Below are 19,466 nucleotides of genomic sequence, written 5' to 3' on the forward strand. Positions count from 1 at the left end.
TTTATTGGAAATTGTATGAAAAGCTCCAGTGGGAGGTGGCGGAGGTGGAGGGGCTGCCGGGTGGGTGAAATAAAGAAGTCGCTGTTTTCGACTTCTGCTCCAAGATTCGATCAGTGTGTGCACGCCGTGAAAACACAATCTTGTATTTGAGTTGGAAAAGAATGGGTGGGAGCTTCAATATGAGCTCCTTGAGAAAAATAAGTAGATTATATTCAATATTGGGTTACAATCTGTGTTAAATTTATTTTTATATCAATGTTGTAGTTTTTTTAAAGGTTTTTAGCAAGAAACTAAGCATGAAAATTTATTTTTCAACAATACATATTATAAATTATTTTTAAAATAATTCTTAAATGCTTAAAATTGTGTCAAGAAAAATATGATTTTTTTATTTCCTGTATATAGTCTTTCTCAATACTTCAGCAAAATGCTTTGAACTTTATATTTAACCTTTACCACCAATAGAGCAATTGGCGGTCATGCCAGTTCAAAAATTTTTCAGAAATGTTAAAGAGTTTGTAAAAGAGAAGAGAAAAAATATCTGCACAAGTATTAAGTTTAGTTTCGGTGGAAAATTTAAAATGAAAAAGATTGGGTTGGAGAACTCAATGAGTTCCAAAATTTTAAGTAGCGAGAACAAGAAATAAAATTTGAACTCTATAGTCGCGTTGAGTGTAAAATTTGATTCATTCTTGCGCAAGTCTAATTTATCGATTTTTCCTCCAGGAAAGGTCCGCTATACCCCTGAAATCGTGGCACTCGGGCTGCCGCAAAATCAACTTGCTCGGTGCGGCTTTGCTCTTTGGACGCGCGGCCACTTTTTGCATCACTATGGGCAGACGGAGCGAATGAGCGGGCGAGCATCCCCTGAATTACACGCTGCGAAAGGGCTATTGTGTAAAAGATATGGAGGCGGACGGGCTGTTTGCATGGGGGAGCGAGATAGCGGCGGCAGATTGTGTTTGTCGTGCATGTACACCTGCTGCTTGCAGATTTTTCTGTCCTAATGGACACGCTAGAATGGAAGGCACAAAAGAAGCGGATAAAAGGGAAATTGATGTATTAGAGGCCCGCACAACAAATGATTAGCCTTCTATGCGAGTGAAATGGACGCCCTGAAAGCGACGAGAAAATTATCGCAGTGACCGAATCTGCTGGAATGAGTAGATTAGCGAGCAAATTGTGGGACTAACCTTGCGGACATATGTCGTCGTTTGAGCCGCTAATTTTTGCGAGTGGTTCGGCCAGCAGAGATAAGCATCACACCCTCTGAAAGCTGCCTTCTCTCGACTCGCGCGGCAGGGCGGCTGCAGTTTTCGATTGTGGGTTTGCGCCGCTTTTGGTCTGAAAGGCTGCTGCTGCTGGTCGGCGAGCGGCCGATGGGTGACGAGGGTCGCTCTGCTGGCTGGCTCGCTCGCGAGCGGCGGCAGCAGAATCAAGCACCGCTCGCTGCCTCTCGCTCTCCCGCTCGCTCGCTCGCACGCGCCAATCCATCCAGCCACCTGTTACCCGGCGCGAGCGCGCCCTGTTTGCGCACGCTCTCTCTCTCTCTCTCTCTCTCTCTCTCTCTCTCTCTCTCTCTCTCTCTCTCTCTCGCTCTGTGTGTGTACCGACGGTGCCCAGACCAATCCGGTCGGTTTTCGCGATTATGAATATTTGCCTCTGCCGCCGCCTTCCCGCCGAATTCCATTAACTTTGTAACTTAATATTTTCGGCCACGCATGCACTCACACCAAACCCTAATCCAATTTTTCGCCCTCTCGCTGAGAAACAGAGCACAAGAGAGTCCTTGCCACTGACAATAAAGGCAAATGCAATCAACAGTTGGAAGGAACGAGCCGCGCGCGCCGCTCAGAGGAGAAAGACACACATCAGATCCGTCACTCTTCAGTTTGTCTTTAGACAAGGATTATTTGTTTCTCCGCTTACTGCATTTGTCACAGATACTTTAATGAGTTTGGCCGTAATTGGATTTCGCAATATAGAGAAATTCTCTCTTACTTTTCAATTTAATCAAATGATAGCAATTTGAAAATCTCATTACGTTATCTTTTTGTTGAGAATCAGACCAGCCAATCCCAGTGACGTTGGGAAAAGTTAAGCTGGTTCTTTTAAGGCTGAACTTGTTAAATTTTGAAAATTAAAGAAAAGTACAAATTTTTATATAAAAATTTATACCAATCGCAATTCGCAAATAAAACAATGTATATGACATAAGAAAATTAAAAAAAATGTGTAAAAATTGATCTTAATGTAACCCATATATTATGTGCATCGCTTTTTATGAAAAAACCTGTCATGAGTTCCCTATGGGCAGATGGCAATTTTTTTACCTCGTTTTTATCATCCAATTTTATAATTTCGCAGTTGGAAGAAGATGCACAATCATAAGAAGACATCCAACCGAGAGTATTGTTTACTCAATACCGTTGAAAAAGAAATGGATTGTCAAGCCAATCTAAAGAAAACGATCTTCCCGCATTGAAAGGAGAAATAATTAATTTATTCCACTTGGAGAGATAGAAAACGAAGTTTCCCCAGAGTCACAAGCCGCAACTACTTTGTTTTAGTGCCGAGCGAGTGAGCGAGAGCGTTTTCTAATTAAAATTGCTGCGGCTGGCGGAGCTATTGTGTCCATTAAAACGAGGTCTCGCCGGCAGCAGGCAGTGGTAGGTACGCCTGCTCCCGTTCGCTTCTTTCCCTCGATTCCCCGCCCGTCGTCGTCTGCAACAATGAAAAGCGAGCTAGTGTAATATGCACCAGAGGCTGCCGATGAGTTATTTTCCTCCGAGACAGCACGCGAGAAAACGAGGCCACAGTGCAAAATATGGATTTTTCATCTCGCCATTTTATTTGTGTCGAGAGTTTTTCAGTCAGTCGACTAAAGTTCGCGCCACCGAGAGCCGCGCGCGTCCCAAATTTAATATTCGGATTTGCCTGAGCCTCGCACACGGGCGGAAATTGCGCTCTCGAACAGCATTATTTTCGCCAGATACAAGCGCACAAACTGCTTGAGTTTCGAGTACAGACTGGGCCGTAGTTTACTAGCCTGCTGTTGACGTTTGTCAAACAGGAAAAGGCTGTGTGCCAAAAATGCGGTGCGGAACATTTTTCATTAAAGTAACAGTTTAACCACTGCAAAACTGGACCATCCTAGAGGCAGCAAACATCTTAGTTTGTTCCGAGTGCGTTCAGCTGAAAAATTTATCGCTTCATCCCGCACGAGAAGGACTGTTGTGGTGGAAAATTGCGTTGTTAAAGATCCGGGTATGAAAAACTCCACCGATCGGATACCTAGGCCTCACGGAAGTTATTTGCAAAAATGTAACCCACCTTTTGTATGTAAATCACGTGCCATGCATTGTGGACCATCCTGTATGTGTATGTATAGTAGGGCGCGTGCAGCGAGGGTTTTAATACTAAGCCTCAGCTAAACAAAGATTATTTGCATCCCTTTCATGTTCGGTCCCAATCAATAGAGCAGCAGGTAGCTGCGCGGCCAGGTACGTTCGTTTGTATGTATATTATGTAAACAGCAGATGCTCACTTTGCCGCAGAGAAAATTGTACAAAAAATAATAAATGTGGGCGGTTTTTGCCGGCGGAACATGGAAGCTGTTGCGTTCAAAAATGCTTTTCAGCTAAAAATTTATTAAGGACCCTTGTTTTTGAAAATTGGAGCTGTTGTTTCGTAAAAGATGAATTGTTTGAGATGGTGCGTAAATATTTCAACAATTTTCATTAAAATTTCATATCCATTAAGAGCACACACACAAAAATTCCACTCAATCTGGCTCCATTTCCAAATTTTCCTCCCTCCCTGCTGTCAGGGTCGACGCCTATTCTGAGTTTTCGGCAACCTCAAAGTTGCTGTTGAACCAAATCACGCGGAGTTCATAGCTGATCTCCGTTCAACAGACATTGGTCGAGAAAAATCTCACCCGATAGTATTAATTATACACGCGCGGGCATTGTAACGGGAGACAGGAAAAAGCGAGCGGAGCAGCGAAAGGTCGCAAGTTCAACCCGGGGCACCAGACTCGGGTCGGCGTGTGTTTTGCCCGCCCGCCCGGCCGCTAACTCGGCGTTTTGCGTCAAACGGAAACAGCGAGAGAGAGAGAGAGAGAGAGAGAGAGAGAGAGAGAGAGAGACCATGTGGTATGAAAAAAATGTGAAACTTAGGTTCAGGTCGGTTGTTCGGCGGCGTGTATCAGCGCTCTCGCTCTCTCTCTCTCTCTCTCTCTCTCTCTCTCTCTCTCTCTCTCTCTCTCTCTCTCTCTCTCTCTCTCCTCCCTCTCGCTCACCGCTCGCTCATGACGCGGTGCTCTTGCATGGCGAGTATTGATCCAGGGACACACTGTAGCAACAGCTTCTCTCTCTCTCTCTCGCTCGCCCGCCCGCCCGCCCGCCTGCTTGATTCCCTGCTTTGTACAGAGAGCAGAGCAGAGCCAGCCAGCCTCCCCTGTCAAGAGGACGACCCTCCACCGCCCCTGCCTGTTGCTTGCTCTCTCTCTCTCTCTCTCTCTCTCTCTCTCACACACACACACACACACACACACACACACACACACACACTGGCTCGTAATGCAACCCAATCAAGCCGGCGTACGTTTGCTTTCTTAAAATAAAGTCACACCGGTGCTGGTGCTGGTGCAGGTCAAGCCGCTGCTAGTTGGAATTAGCGTGCCTGCCACCGCCGCACCAGCCGCCTAATGCAGTAATGGACGGGCCGCATCAACTGCCTCGGTCGGCACGATAAACAATTCAGTACGCCTTGAATGTTTGATGGCCGGCTGAAATCGGCCCGATAATGGGCGCACCAGAGCCGTGCACCTGACAATTAGCGTTTTCTGACCGCATCCGTCGCTCTCCTTGCGGCAAGCAGGACAACGCACGTGCACGTTTCGCAAGGCAACCTATTGTTCGCAACAGGTTTCTGTTGAAGTGGTTGAGGGGTGAATGGATTTTGTACTCTTTACCACTCATTTGAAAGATTCATATAATCTTCGTTATAATAACTCACACTCTTAACATTTAATTTTACCTGAATAATTTTATGCTAGGTTTGAATGTATCAATTTTATTCTGGAGTCATATCCTGATCAAAACAACTATTATTTTTTAATACGAGAACTGAATGCCTGTAGGGGTGATAAAAAATAATCAGCTAATGATCAAATTAGAAACACGCAAAAATGGAAAAAATGAATGTGCTGATATCTTCAAACGTTTGCACGACATTGACCACATTTCTGTGTTTGATTGATTTTTATCGTGATCTCTCCTACGCTGAGTGGGCAAGTGAGGGGAATTCTCCTTTCAGCGAAATAAATCACGATTTTCTTCAAGAACACAAAGCTCACCTCATGAAAAAGCTCACAAAACCTTTTGGAGCAGATTTTCTCGGGACTTTGCACGTCACTGTGGGGTATTATAACTTCTATATAAACGCTCCGTTATTTTCAGAAAATATCATAAGAAGAGGAAAACAAAATTCTGACAAATTACACAGTTTTTAACCGAATTAAAGGGGGAGACTCAATTGATAATAACATGTCTTAAACAAAAATACCACTATATACAATCCTAAAACCTACAATTTATGCTGATCATTAAGAGCTTTGAAATGATTTTATAATTTTTCCACTTTTCGCCCTACTTTTCACGTTTGTAAACTTTTTTTACAGAAATGAGAACATGTAGATTGAAGTCCTTTCTTCCCCGATTTCCCTGTGTTTTGTATGTTTGCTCTGAGAAACTCTTATATGGCACACAATACAGAGGCAAATCTCGTTAGCAAAAATGTTTCCAAGCCTAAATCTCTACTCGGCTAAAAGTCTGTGCTGTGCCCATATCCGAGTTGATTTGAGCGGAAAGGGTCCAACGAATAGCCGCCAGCCGTAATAATTATTATTACCAAAGGGTCCAGCGGCCGGACAAGGGATGCTGGTAGGCAGAGCGGAGCACTGCTCTTAGTGGCCGGCGGCAATCAATTTTCGCAGCTCGCCACGGCCTTTTTTCAATCAAAAGAAGCGAACTGCCGCAGCCTGAGCAAACATGCTCACTTAACCCTCATAAATTTTTATGAATACCAGCAAATGAATATTCATGTTTGCGTTTCGAGTGTGCGTGTAGGCGGAGCGGAGGCGAGCGAGCGAGCACCTCCTCTGCGTGTGCTTGTCTCTGCTGAACAGGGAAAACCTGGATTGGAATAAAAAGCCCAGCAACAAGAATCAGCAGCAAATACTATAATGAAGACCCCATTAGTAGGGGATTTTGCTGAGAGTTCACGAGGAATTTTCCTGTTCTCTATTGCGTATTACGAATTTAAGTTTCTAGATTAATTCAACGGAAAAGAAAAACGAAGATGCCAAGGAAATTCTTTGCGTAGAGATATTATAGATCTAGATTTTTCAAAAAGGCCCTCAGCGTTGATAAAAGAATGCGTTCTAGATTGGTTTATGAACTCGTACAGACAGAATTATTTGTGAATGAGTTAAAATCAAAATTCTCACTCTCTTGTACTGAAGCTTTTGACAAGTTTGTAAATAATGTGAATATTAAAAAGCTAAATATTGTTCCTAAATTCTATGATTCACCTGCTATGTTAAATACCGATTGGAAAAAAAACAAATTGTAAAGATCGTTCCATGTTAACAAGATATTCTTGTCATGGTTATCATTTTCTTGTTTGCACAAATATTTGTTTCCACCTGGATGTTACCGGTAAATGTAAGTTCTGTAATGCCGATCTGTATAGTATGTACCACCTTCTTGATTGTCCGACAAAACCTATGGCTTTATCCCAAGCAGCCTCATACAAATGCTGGACATAGTTGTACGCCGTTGGCGTTAAATAAATAATTCTTTATTATAGATCTATGAGAAGAGCGAGAACTTCTTCTTCTGAAGCATTAAACAACCGCGGGAAGTAAAAAAATGGTTGCTTTATCATTATCATTGAGGTGTGCAAGATGATCAACTCAGAGATTAATTTGTTCCCAAAGTTTATCTAAATCGTGATAGCCAGGAGATTATTTTAACTAACACGCATTGAGGATGCGAAATCTATATCTCTTAAAATAGCCAAAATAGCTAAAAGCATGCAAATAATTTTCAATATCACTGCAATAGCAATACAAACCAATTTATCTTCATACGTCCTTTAGGAGACTATAATACCAAACCCTGTTTTCGGGAATGAAAATGGTACTCCAATCTTGCCGTTTCCTATAGAAACTTTCTGATGTTCATATTAACATAATTTATGCATCCAATCGATCGGAAACTACAATATACATCCTTTTTCAATCAGCGTGTTTGTAGCCCGGCGAGGACAGAGGCCTCCTCCGCTTTAAAGTTTTCGCTGTGCTGTGTGTCTCTATTTGTTTCCGACATAAACAAAACTTTCCACCCCTCGGGATCTCGGTGGCAGCGCAGAGAGAACGGAGCAAAAAATACATGACAGCCAAGCATGAAAGGTCTGACTGCAAACAAACATCGTCGATTTTGTGTGCTCTTTTCCCGAAACGTTCGAAATAAATTTTAGTGTCAGATATTACAAATATTACAAGGTTCTAACCATCTCAACCTTCCCTGACTATCTGAAGGGATTTTTTCGTTGAGTTTGCTTGACCTCATGCCAATTTTATCCTCCTAACCGTGACATTTCGTCTTAAAATTTCATTGATTTCTGCTTTCTGAAAGACGTGTTTTTGGTCTGAGAAGTGTAGTATGCTAAATAATACGTGCAAAGTTTTTCTTCTCTGATGTTTGAATTTACAAGTAGGGTTTTACAGCGGCAGTTTCCCCAAGTGCAACAGCAGCAGCAGGTAGGCGGGGGATGATGGCGCTGACGAGCAGCTCGTTCGCTGCTGCGCTACAGGTGTTAATCCTATAATCAAATTATTTATACATGCACACACAAAATGGTGATGATAACGCTAACTCGGTCTCCCACGTGCATTTTCCGCCGCTACCTGCGTCCGCTCGCACGCGCCAAATGGGAGGAAATTAGCTGGATGCGCGCCTCGCTCGCGATCGATTTGATAATGGATCTTATTTACTTGCCTCGCCGCGCGCTGTCGGCTCCAGGAAGCGACGACACGAACCAACTTAGTACGACCCGGCAGGAAATTCAATCAAGACAAACAAAAGCCCAGGCCTAACAGCACTAACTGATTTTTGCATTCCGCGACTAAAGTGCTTTGTGTCGTGGACAGCCAGTCAATTTTTCGCTCCGCAGGCAGAATGGAGTAAATAATATAAAAAAGAAAGAAAAACATGAAATGAAGTTCTCCCATACTATGACTTTAGATTAAAAAATTCATTATTTAAAGGAATAAAAAAGGCAATTTACTAAACATTACTACATTAAAAAATTTTAGGCAAATATATTAAGTGATAAAAGATTATTCTTGTACGTATGCATACAGGATGAGCACTGACTGAGTTTGCTTGATTTCATGCCAATTTTGTCGATTCCGTTATATGTATCTGAATTTTTTTTTAGGACGTTTCAATCTTGTTAAAAGATTTTGCAGTGAATGCAACACGTCAGTTGGTTTGACGTGAGAAGGATACGAAGAAAACTGCGGATCACGGAAGGTCGTGCAGAAATGATGAATTCTCAGAAAGAAAATACTATGTATAACGCCTACTCGACTGCAAAGAGTGCAAAGGATGCGTCCTAAGGGGCCCGCAAGGGTTTTTAATGATTAAAAAGCTCTTAACTAGAGTGATGAAGATGAACTCCATGTATTTTATTCGAACGTTGTCATTAACTTAAGCTTCAGTTAACTTCTGCGGAAGCTCCTTTGCAGTTCTCGGAAATAAGGATGGAGGGCAATAATTAAAGCTGTGGCAATATAAAGTAGGTCCCTGTAATATTATTTATTCATAAAAATTTTATTAGAAAACGGAAACCATTGCATAAGTTACATGAAAAATGAATACCTAAAAGCTTAAAGTGTAATCTTTTAAATTCCATGAATAGTTTCTGGCAGCAAAAACAGTGTTGACGAGTTTCTTTGTGAAAATAAATAAAGACGGAGAATAGAAAAAAGAGACGATGAATATTCATAGATGGGAACATTGTGCATCTTATGCATAATTCATTTGCGCGCAACAGCGGAAAGGGGGCGCAGCTAATCCGACGTTCAAATGGCACGCGGCTGGAAAAAAATCAACTTTTTGTCGGCTGCGGGGAACAAAGGCAAGTTTATCTGCTTAATCGGGCGTGCTTCTTTGTCAAATAAATTAGAGCGGAGGTGCGACCGGTACGGCCGGCCGAGCGTTGGGCCGAGAAGAAGCCGCATTAACAGATGAATTGGGATAACGCGAGCGGATGAAAAATGCGGCGTGTTGCCGCGCTCCCTCAGGATTAATTCGCCTACAATGGCCGCCGAGGGATTAGAGCTGCGTGCTCGGGCGAGGCGAAAATTGATAGAAAAAGAAAAAGAGCGCCCGCGATTGGAAACCCTCGCTTGCGCCGAAAATCACTTGCAAGCCAAGCGGAAAGAGCTGAAAAAGGGGAATCGGTTGTGTCAGCTCGCTGCTCCGACGGAGAAATGTTTTTCTGATGCTCTCAAGTATATTAAAGAAATCCTTTGTGATGTTCGTATTGACTTCTGCACATTTCAAATGGCAAGAACATTGTGACAAAGAAATTCACGTATTTTTCCAAGCAGAATTTCAATTATTACCACAGAGAGAATTTTTCATCCCTGTGAGACGTGCAGCTATGGTCGTGACTATAGGGTAATGGCTACAATTGAAGAGAAAAATTGTTCACTGGTCGGAAAAGACAATTTATATTTCTTCAATTTATGTTCGTCATTGTTACGTGAATTTGATCTAGATCAATCTGGATTGGTATCAACAAGGAAACATTTTTAAAATTTTAAGACAAACATTTATCACACGTTCTTGTTGCACTCGAAGTTAGCTGCTCAGGAGGATGATTCCCTGGTCGTTGAAAACGGTTTATTTGCGAAACACATATGATACAATAAACTGAAATTAAGAAACTTGAAAATTATGCGAAACCCTATCACTCACCCTCACCCTCACTACAACACAACTCTCCTTAAAATAAAAATTTAAATCTCAAAATTCTATCTATGTTCACGATTTCTCACATCAAGCTTGAATTATATTATGTTACACGCAGGCGATGGTTGACCAAAAATGGAAATCATCTTGCTATGTGAAAAGTCACGTACTTCCGCGACATGCTTGTCACGGGTTCAACTACCTGATGTATTATGTAAAAACAACAGTTTTAATTATGAATCGCAATCTACCTGTGCATGTACCCTTCGTGGGAAAAAATATACTTTTACAATTTTTCATTGTAGTTTGTCGCAGGCTTCTAAGACTGCAGTGTCAAAATAAATAGTGACCCTACTACCACTAGTTAAAATCTGGTTTACACAATGCATATTAAAAAATCCATCCATGATTTTAATCAATATGTAATTTAAAACATGAAAATACCAGCAGAAAAAGGGATTTCGCGTACTTCAGTAAAGGCAGCAAACTGCGGTCAAATCTAAAAGGATTTTTGTGCCATTTGTTGCAAAATTTCAGCTCAGCACTGGCGATCCTTACTAGCTAGCTGTGATCGCATGTGAGGCACTCTGGGTGCAGGCAGAGCCAAGTAAGAATGTCGGTGGACGTGGGCCTTTATGTTCGCACAATGCTGCCGTTCCACCGTCTGCTGTGGAGATTCTCGAAGACCACCCTCGGATCTGCTTTTCACCGGCTTTTTATGGACCACCTGCCGGGCGAAGGAAAGCCTGTGATGGATCGCCGCTCGTCGAAAGAGTGCATCGGCCGGATTAGTCGGATCCTCCCAGCCGGGAAATTAATTTAGCCGAGCGAGTTTTAGAAAATGAAAAAATTGATGGCGATTTTTACTCTTCGTCTTTAAAAATACATCCGAATTTTATCGTTTTGATTGCCTCGAATCCGTCGTTATTGGCTGTCAAAAACTTTGAGCTGACTTTTAGCTTTTCGCGCTTTTCGCAAGAGCTGGTGCTCAAAAAGTTTTGGAGGACTTATTATGTCAAAGAAAAGCGACACTCTTTTGTTTATTTCGTTAGCAGGTTATATGTATATAAACCCTCGGCCCAATTTGTTTTGGAATTAACGCGCCACTTTCGGAGCTTGCGTGAGCCTTTTGGATGCAGGCAAGAGTCGGGGCAAAGCTCGGCCTGCTTGCAGCTGCGACTGCTCAACAAGTGGCCCTTGATTGGATCGCGCGCGCGAGTAATCCACTTTGAAGAACAATCCTCGGCGCGCCGCTTAAACAAATGTTTTCTTTGCACTTTCCATAAGGATAACGGAGGCTGGCTTGACGCGCGGGCGTCGTGGTTGCAGCCCTTTAAACAACCGCGTCGCTTGTTTATTTATTTTATAAAGCAGCAGGCTGTGGGCCACGTTCGGCAAAGGCGAATTATAATTATGCGCGGCTCGGCTCTATCTGATCTGCGACATAAAAATAACGCAAACATACCTCCTCCGCACTTCAAAGCTTTTACTCTCCTGGGGAAATCACGTGAATATTTTTTATCATCTGATTACGCAGTATGCAACCCGCGCGTCTCTCCGGCCGCCCCGGTTGCAGCATTCCACAACTCTTTATCATCCGATTGTGCAGCGAACGGGAAGGGAAGCCGAGGCATTATTTTAATCAGAAGAAAGCTTCTTCAAAGGCAAAGACGGCCGCCTTTAAATCGTAATTTATTCCTCCTTCACATTTTTCCCGTCTCGTGCTCGCGCTGCAAACAAATAATACACCTTTTGTGCTAATCTCCTTTTGCCGTCGGCGAGAAAAATCGTTCTCTCCTGCGCGTTCTGTTTGCTCCACTCGACCTGGATGCGACGAGTGTCGCTTCTACAGAGTTTGCCTACCGGGAAAAGTCCCCCTCCTCACTCACCATAGCCGCTTGTATATATATACGCACGGCTGAGAATGCAATTCCCAACCGCCCACTCATCGCTGCAAACGCAATCGTCTCTGACGTTTTTAATTTCCATATTCCAACTGACGCACGATTCGAGTTAATATTCGCTGTCGGCATCTTTTGTGAAATTGTTACGCGCGCCCCTTGCTGCGAAGAGGATTAATGTCGGGGCGCCTTGGTTTGTCCTAGATCTGTCTCTTGGGAAAAATCACATCTTCCAGGACAGTGCGGAAATGAATGGAAAAAAATTAAATTTACAGGATAACCAATAAGAACAGAATATGATAACTCTATTCAAGTTGTAGAATTTCCCCAGTGCATCCCTGTATTCGAATTTGTCAAGTGGCCAATCAGAAGTATCTGCGTCTGCGATATTCCCCTCCTGCCAACTTGACTGAGAAGCAAAACTAATAATAATGCTTCAAAGTAGAGGTGGGACGAGAGCATGTTCGTTCAGTCGCTCACCAACCCACTACAGACTACAGCCCATTTCGCTCGCTAACACGACAGGTGGAAAATCCATAAATAATTTTCCGAGAAAAACAACTGGCTGCCGAATTAATAATGCACGATCACACGGTGCCATTTTACCATCATGAGTAGATTTTTACCAATTCCTCGTCAAAGGAATTATAATTATATATTGGGTTAAATGCAATGGAATAACGGAATATTTTTTATTACTGTTCATTGTTGTAAGCAGAAATATGAGTTCTACTCTTGGCTAACCAAAATTAAATTAGCCCCTCTGGAATCCAGTTAAAATTTCCCTGCAAAGCTGATAAGTATTTTCCGATATCGATCTCTTAGTTTTGCAGTCAGAGCGTTGAGCACAGTGTTTTTAAATCGTAACATGCGTAAACGAGAGTAGAAAGACTCTTCTTCCGAGAAACAATAAGCCCTGCTTAATCTTCCAATTACACCGGGCCCGAAAAATTCATCTTAAGTATGCCTGGAGTGCGATTCTAAAGCACTTATGAGTTTCGTCGAATATCTTTTGCAAGGCGGAATGGATCTCTTAACGTTTTACTCCTTGCGAGGCAGAAATTAATTCGGCAACAACTCACTCTTCCGCGTGCTGCGTAGGAACGAAGTTAATAGCGATGAATAATTTATTTTCGCTCTGGGCGACGGAGTTGCGCCGCGACGACCAAGAAGCTGCGTGCGTGCAAATGCAGCCAGGGTACAACAATCAAGGTAATGGTCTTGAAAGCGGCTCGGAATTTATTACGAAAGTAGTCGCTTTGAGTGCGTACGAATGAATTAATCAATACTACGCGCAGATATGGGTATGTTTGCCGTGTGGGTGGAAATGCGAGCCGCCCATCGCGTCCTCTGCAACCAGCTTAGAACCAATGCTCCTACTCTCAATGATGCTCATCTAGGCAAATTCAAATTCTACATTGCTGCGCTCGATTGACTTTGTCGAGGCACAGGTTAGCTTTTGGCTAAAGTTATGTAATGAATTTAGTGAGCAAACAGGGTTTGAGGAAACTCAGCTGCGTACACGTTTAGAATGGAGTTCCCTTGAGCTTCCATAATCTCCAAACTCGAGTATGGCCGAGGACCGAGAAATAAATTTTTGTAGATCCAGCAGTCGTGCGTTTTATTTATCTGAAGTAACCTGGAGTTTTGAAATGAGCGAATTCATGACATTAATCATCAATTAGATGAAAATTAATTTATTTTTTAAGAACAATTCATTTAAACCCCTGATCAGTACATTGTGTGGGCTTTAAACTCACGGGGTCCCAATAGCGCAGCAAAGCGGGTAACATAGGGCCCGAGTGGCCGCAGAGGAGCTTGTGTCCAGTGTTGCCATCTTTTCGCCTCCCCGTCTTTTTAATAAAGAGCCAGACATTTTTCTCTAAAGGTGTGAAGGCCAGCAGGTGGTGAGTCTCAGTGCGATGAGCCATTTTAGCATATCATCGAGTCACTTAATTAACCACCTTTTGCCATCTCTGACTTTGAGCAGCCAGTAAAAGATGCCCGAAACGCTCAAATATCTCCAATTGCATTATATCAGCTAGCTGCGTAGTGCCTTAACAATGCGAGACGACGGGCTGCGGTCTAAAATATGCTAATTTTGTTATTCAACATGTTTTTTTTCTGACGACATTGCAATTTCACAGACACTGATGACCCGTAAATATGAAGTCATTCGCAACGTCGAAAACAAATATTAATATCAGGTTTGTCGAGGAATGCCCTCCACTCCTTCCAACCCAGTGCATCCGTCTCGTCCAATTTTTCGGCTCGTTTCACAGGAAGCATTTTATTTGCACTCGCCCAGCAACCTCAGAGGCACAGCACAAGCCACGAAGGACCGAAATAAAATTTCCCAGCCAGCCCAACTGATCCCATTGTCGAAAGAGGCGAATTTCGACGCGGATTTTGCAGTTAATACCACTCACTGGGACGTGCGGCAAAATTGATTCAAGTAATAGGATTTGACGTAGCGTGTGTGGTGTGCGCGAAAGCGACTGATGAAAAGCGGCGTGCAAGATAATTACTACTTCACGACTTTTGATGGCGGGAGGCCGCCCACCGGATTAAAAAGAGCGAATTTCCGCGGCGCAGTTGCAAAGACGGAAAAGCAACAAGAAGAGTTGCGTGATTCTCGGTTTCAACTTAATTACGCCGACAAGCCGCTGCTCTTCTTGCGAGAGGGATGTTGGAAATTTCTGAGGCCCTCATCCTTTCCATTCCTTCCTATTTGTCTGTAAAGACATTCCTCCTCTCCTTGACAAAAACTCTGAAGCACTACTTCTCAACTCCTGTGAACTAGACTACAACAACAAACTTCGCTCCTACCGGCTGAAAAATCCTCAACTGAATCGAAAACTTTGCTCGTTGAGACTGATTAGATCGCATCTCTGACGTTAATTGCAAGCACAGCATCTCATTATTTGAAGAGGGTTGTTTTGATCATTAATGTGAACTTCTGAATTTCACCCGAATCGAATAAAAAATCCCGCAACAGCAAATTGAACTTTTGTTGTAAACAATTGATAAGCAGCCCGCGGCTAAGCAATTCCGTTTTACATCAAACATGTTCGGATTTTTGTTTTTATTTGGTAAACACACAAGCCAACTCGCTGTCTTGACGTCAACAAAGCAGCTCATGCGTCAACCAGAGTGACCCACGAATTTCAGGTTCAAATCTCAGCGTAATATCACGCACACGCCGTGCATTAACACGCTCACCGCCCGGCCGCTTATGGCGTCATCGGCGAATTTGCAGCAAGACCTCATGCATAATTAAGCGGGTGCTCTTCCGCACTTAACAGCAGGACGAGGGCAAAGGCGGTAATCCGTGTGTTCGGCCGGCCAGGGCTTGATGCACCCCGAGGCTCGGGGGGCTAATCCCTGCCGAACACGCGGGGCACGGGGCAGCGTTTGTCGGCTGCGCAAAAACAATCACTTAGCGAGAACGCAAACTGCAATTGTGTGTGGCGGGCCTTTGTGGTCAAAACTCTCCCTTTCCTGCTAATGCTGATTACAGAGACAGGGAGCGAACCGGCCGTAATCAAAGAAACCGACGCTCCGCAGCAGCAGCAGCACTAGCAGCACCAGCGGCTCTAGAGTGCCAGAGCGTAAAAACAATAAGCGAACGGCCAGGGGTGGCAGGTTGCCTAATTTAATTATGCATCAATTAATTACTCAGCTCCGTGAGGCGTAATCAGTGGTAATAAAAGTCCTGCGGAGATGAGCCAGCCAGATGCAGCCCCAGAGCCAAAATGAGCGAGCGCTCTGGGGGCGATTCATAATGCGACGCCGGCCGTCTCCTTAATTGCTCGTGTTTAACCACTTGCAAGTTAATATGATATTTATATTTTACTAAGTAAGGCCAACTGGAGGTTTAGGTATGGTATACGTTTTAAACACTTTAAATACAAATTCAACGAGAATCCTAATACTCGTTTCAGAATGACACATTTTGAACCCAAATATGAAGACGCAAGGCAAAAAATTAAAATCTGTCATCTAGAGAAACTTTTTTATTAACTTGGTTAGTTAGAATTTAATAGGAAATTTGGTTTCACACACTATCCAGGAAATGTTCATCACATTATATAGCGCAACAATAACCAAGCCGTAGGCTCGCATTGTTGAGTTCGTGCACTTGCAATGTGAGAATCTGAGCGATGTGCGGGGTTCAAGAGTGCGGGCTGATTTGAGCCTACATTTTAAATCTCTTGCATTGCAATGACTATTCCATTCGGATTTGGGACTATTGCGAAAGCTTTTCAACTCACTGCTTCGTCCTAGTAGCCGAAAAATTGCGCAACTTTCAACAACCAAACGCGAATTATCTTGTTGCAAGAAAAGAGCAAAACAATCATTTCAATAGTGAAAATTTGGGTGCTTTGTGAACGGTGCGAAATTTTACCTCGACCTCGCCCAGGACGACTTGTACTTGCTGGTTTTCATCTTACCAGCATGCATGAAATAATTTCACGGGACGAATGCCTAGCGTTTCAATTAAACCCCGGAGTGGAGGTAGTAACACGAGCTGGTGCTTTTCTGGACTGGGCTTGTTCCAACAAGGCCTGTGCACCCATGTTATTCGTTAACGATATTACATGTTATTTGTTAACGATATTACATGGGAGTTTTCGCGAGTTGTTCGCTATCAGTAGGTCGCCCATCTCAAAAGAGAAATGAACAAATAAAAATAATGCATTTAAACCTGATGTGTTTCAATCGAATTTAAAAGGAAATTTTAGATAAACCATTTATTTCTTGTAAAATAAAGAAAATAATCGATCAGATAAAAAATATTTAGCTATAAGGATCAACCAGATGTTAGGTTCTCAGACAAGTAGATATTTTTTTAGAATTTTAAAAAGACGCCAAACATATTAAAACTTGGGATGAAATGGAATTAATTATATTTTTTTGTTTTAAAAATACTGGCTTGGATTGATCGTGACAGTAATTAATTGTTTTAAAGAATCAGTGGAAATCGTTTGTTAATTTAAGCAATGAGAGAATCATAAAAGCTGAGAACGAATGATGAATATTTAAATTATTTTTTTGCATTCTGCTTGGTTGCAATTCCATTTAGAATTGACCAAAATAATCTTCAAACTAAAGACAAGTTTTTTTCTAGCTGCAATAAAAAATTCTGATAAAAGATGTAAAATATTACGAACAAAGTACTGAATTGATCATCATTCACAAATGGTCAAAAATTGGCGGGGAAAGGTAGCAATTTATCTGACTCTCAACATTTCCTCAAGTGAAGGTTGATACAGCCAATAAAATACCGCTCACGAACTTTTCCTCCATGTTTCTTTTTCAAGTTGAGCTGTTGCCAGGACGACAGACTTGGCTTCGACGTGGCCGAACGAACGCTGTGAAGTGCCCTCGAAGAGAGTGTCCAGTGCACGTTTAGTGTCTAAGCATGTACGCATTCCCAGTCGGTTAAACAGGGTCAGATATTTGAGTGGCCGCACATAACATAGTCGAGCCACCCCGCTCGCCCAGTAATATCTAATTATCCGGTGTGTTTGTTTAATTCCGCCTGCGTCTCTGCGGCGTGCGCACATACATGGCTGCGTGCGTGTGAGCCGAGTGTGTGCCCGGCCAGGCCAGAAGTGTAACTAGGTCCTATCTCGACCGCAGCCCTCCGGTCCACTGCTGCATGCCATTGGCCTCGATTGTTTGACATCAATTTGCGGCTTAATTAATGCACCCAAAAACGTCGCACGCTGGATGATTGAAGAGCTTGTCTGCGCACGATGTTAATAATTTTGGCTTGCAAATTGAAATTTCGATTGAGTGCGTGCGCATGGCTGCATAGAAACATTCGAATCGCAAGGAAAATTATTCGGTCGTGAATTTATAATTATGCGATCGCTCAATCATGACTTTCTGGGGGGGGGGGGGGGGATCCCTGAAATGTCTTTGATGTCATTCGCTTTTTGTTGTTTCAGTGTATGACAAAGTGCTTAATTGGCAATTTGTTTTTTAATCATTTTAATTAACATCAGGAAATGATACACCCAGGCTACAAACTATATTGTGTTTTGAACTGCTGCGTGCAACGATCTTCATAGTTTATCACATCAGTTTTGCTATTGTGATATTGAACAATGCGGCTAAACTTCAATTTCCAATAGCAAACACAAATGAGTGAACGTAAACAAAGTTTCCATTCATGTGATGCAACATGGTGCCCATTCAAACAGAAAGCTGGTTGCAATTTTGAACAAGTAATCTATGAAATAGCGCTAAAATTGTATTAAAAATATTTCTGCAGCGTTAAATAGTTGAATATCGTTGAATAAATTTAATCTCTTTTCCACTGGAAATGATCAAAGAATTATTGTTCAAATCTTTTCATCGTGCAAAAAGGATTTCATGTTTTGTAGCGACATTAGTTAATACAATTAACACAATTGAATAAAGCTCTTCCTTCATTTTTTACAAATTGCAGCAAACTTTGAACTCTGATGGCAGCATTCTCAAAACGAATTCGAGGAGCATCTAAGAATTATTATTGCGCGCTACAAAATCTATTTCTATTTTTCATGTAGGCAGACTATCAAGTACATTTTGCGACATAAATATATCAGTAAATGTTGTTAAAGGTCATAGATCATAGATTAAAAATACATCCAGAGCAAGCAGAGTTTGCAAATATCGCGTAGGAAGGGCAGCTGCAAATGAAAGTTGCTGCTATTCGTGATGTTTCGCTTCCGCGATAGTTTCCACTGCTGGTAATTTTAAATCAACTTTTCCTCTGCAATTGACCTTTCGCAACTTCATTTTGATGCCTGACAACAACAGCAAAACAGTGTGCTTTGTTGTCAGAAAAGTTTATTGCTGGTTAAAAAAGCGAGTTAATATGCTTTGAAGAAGTTATTTGTGTTTCTCCGCGCGCTATTTAAATAGCAAGCTGTTTTAAGCAAGAAAGGACTATTTATTTACAAGTTGATCAAATTTAATTCTATAGAGAAAAGAGGTCAAACGCAAACACAATTAACAGTTTAAGATTTGTATAGGATAATATATTTCATATTGTCTAAAATTAAAAATCTGAAAGAAAATAATTACTTTTTTCACAACCTGTGCAACGTTAAAAGCTAATTAAATTAAGATGTGCTATTCAAGAAAAGCTATGAGGTTCATTTAAGAAAATTAACCTTCATATCATTAATATTAATAATTTAAACAGAAAACCCTAGTTTACTTGTATGTATACTTACTCACATACTTAGATCTGCAAGTTACGTCATTAATCTCGATTTTTTCCTTCAGCTCTCCCAAACAATGTAATTTGATTTTTTCATGCCCTGCAAAAGAATGAGAGATAATTACATAGAAAGAAAACCAACAGTGAAAGTTCATGATCAGATTACTTGTGGCTGGAAAATTGGAAACCCCATTCCGATGGTGCATTTTGTATAGCAAATCAAAGTACTCTTGCAAAGTACAATTCCACACTTGATCTGTACGCCAGAGATCAAACTTGCGAGGGCAAAAATAT

At 42.1% G+C, this 19,466-nt stretch overlaps 1 protein-coding gene across 2 annotated transcripts in view; it reads right to left on the reverse strand.

The window, feature by feature from the left end:
- The window catches only part of rsh (radish), a 69,751-nt gene extending 68,286 nt beyond the window's left edge, over positions 1 to 1,465 (reverse strand). For both annotated transcript variants that reach the window (XM_065488438.1, XM_065488437.1), the window contains exon 1: positions 1,194 to 1,465. In XM_065488438.1, coding sequence (XP_065344510.1) covers positions 1,194 to 1,204 — 11 coding nt within the window. In that variant the 5' untranslated portion in view covers positions 1,205 to 1,465. The remainder of the gene's footprint in view (positions 1 to 1,193) is intronic.
- Between the last annotated feature and the right edge of the window lie 18,001 nt (positions 1,466 to 19,466).

The sequence above is a fragment of the Cloeon dipterum genome, chromosome 4 (genome assembly GCF_949628265.1).
Source record: "Cloeon dipterum chromosome 4, ieCloDipt1.1, whole genome shotgun sequence".
Taxonomy (NCBI): domain Eukaryota; kingdom Metazoa; phylum Arthropoda; class Insecta; order Ephemeroptera; family Baetidae; genus Cloeon; species Cloeon dipterum.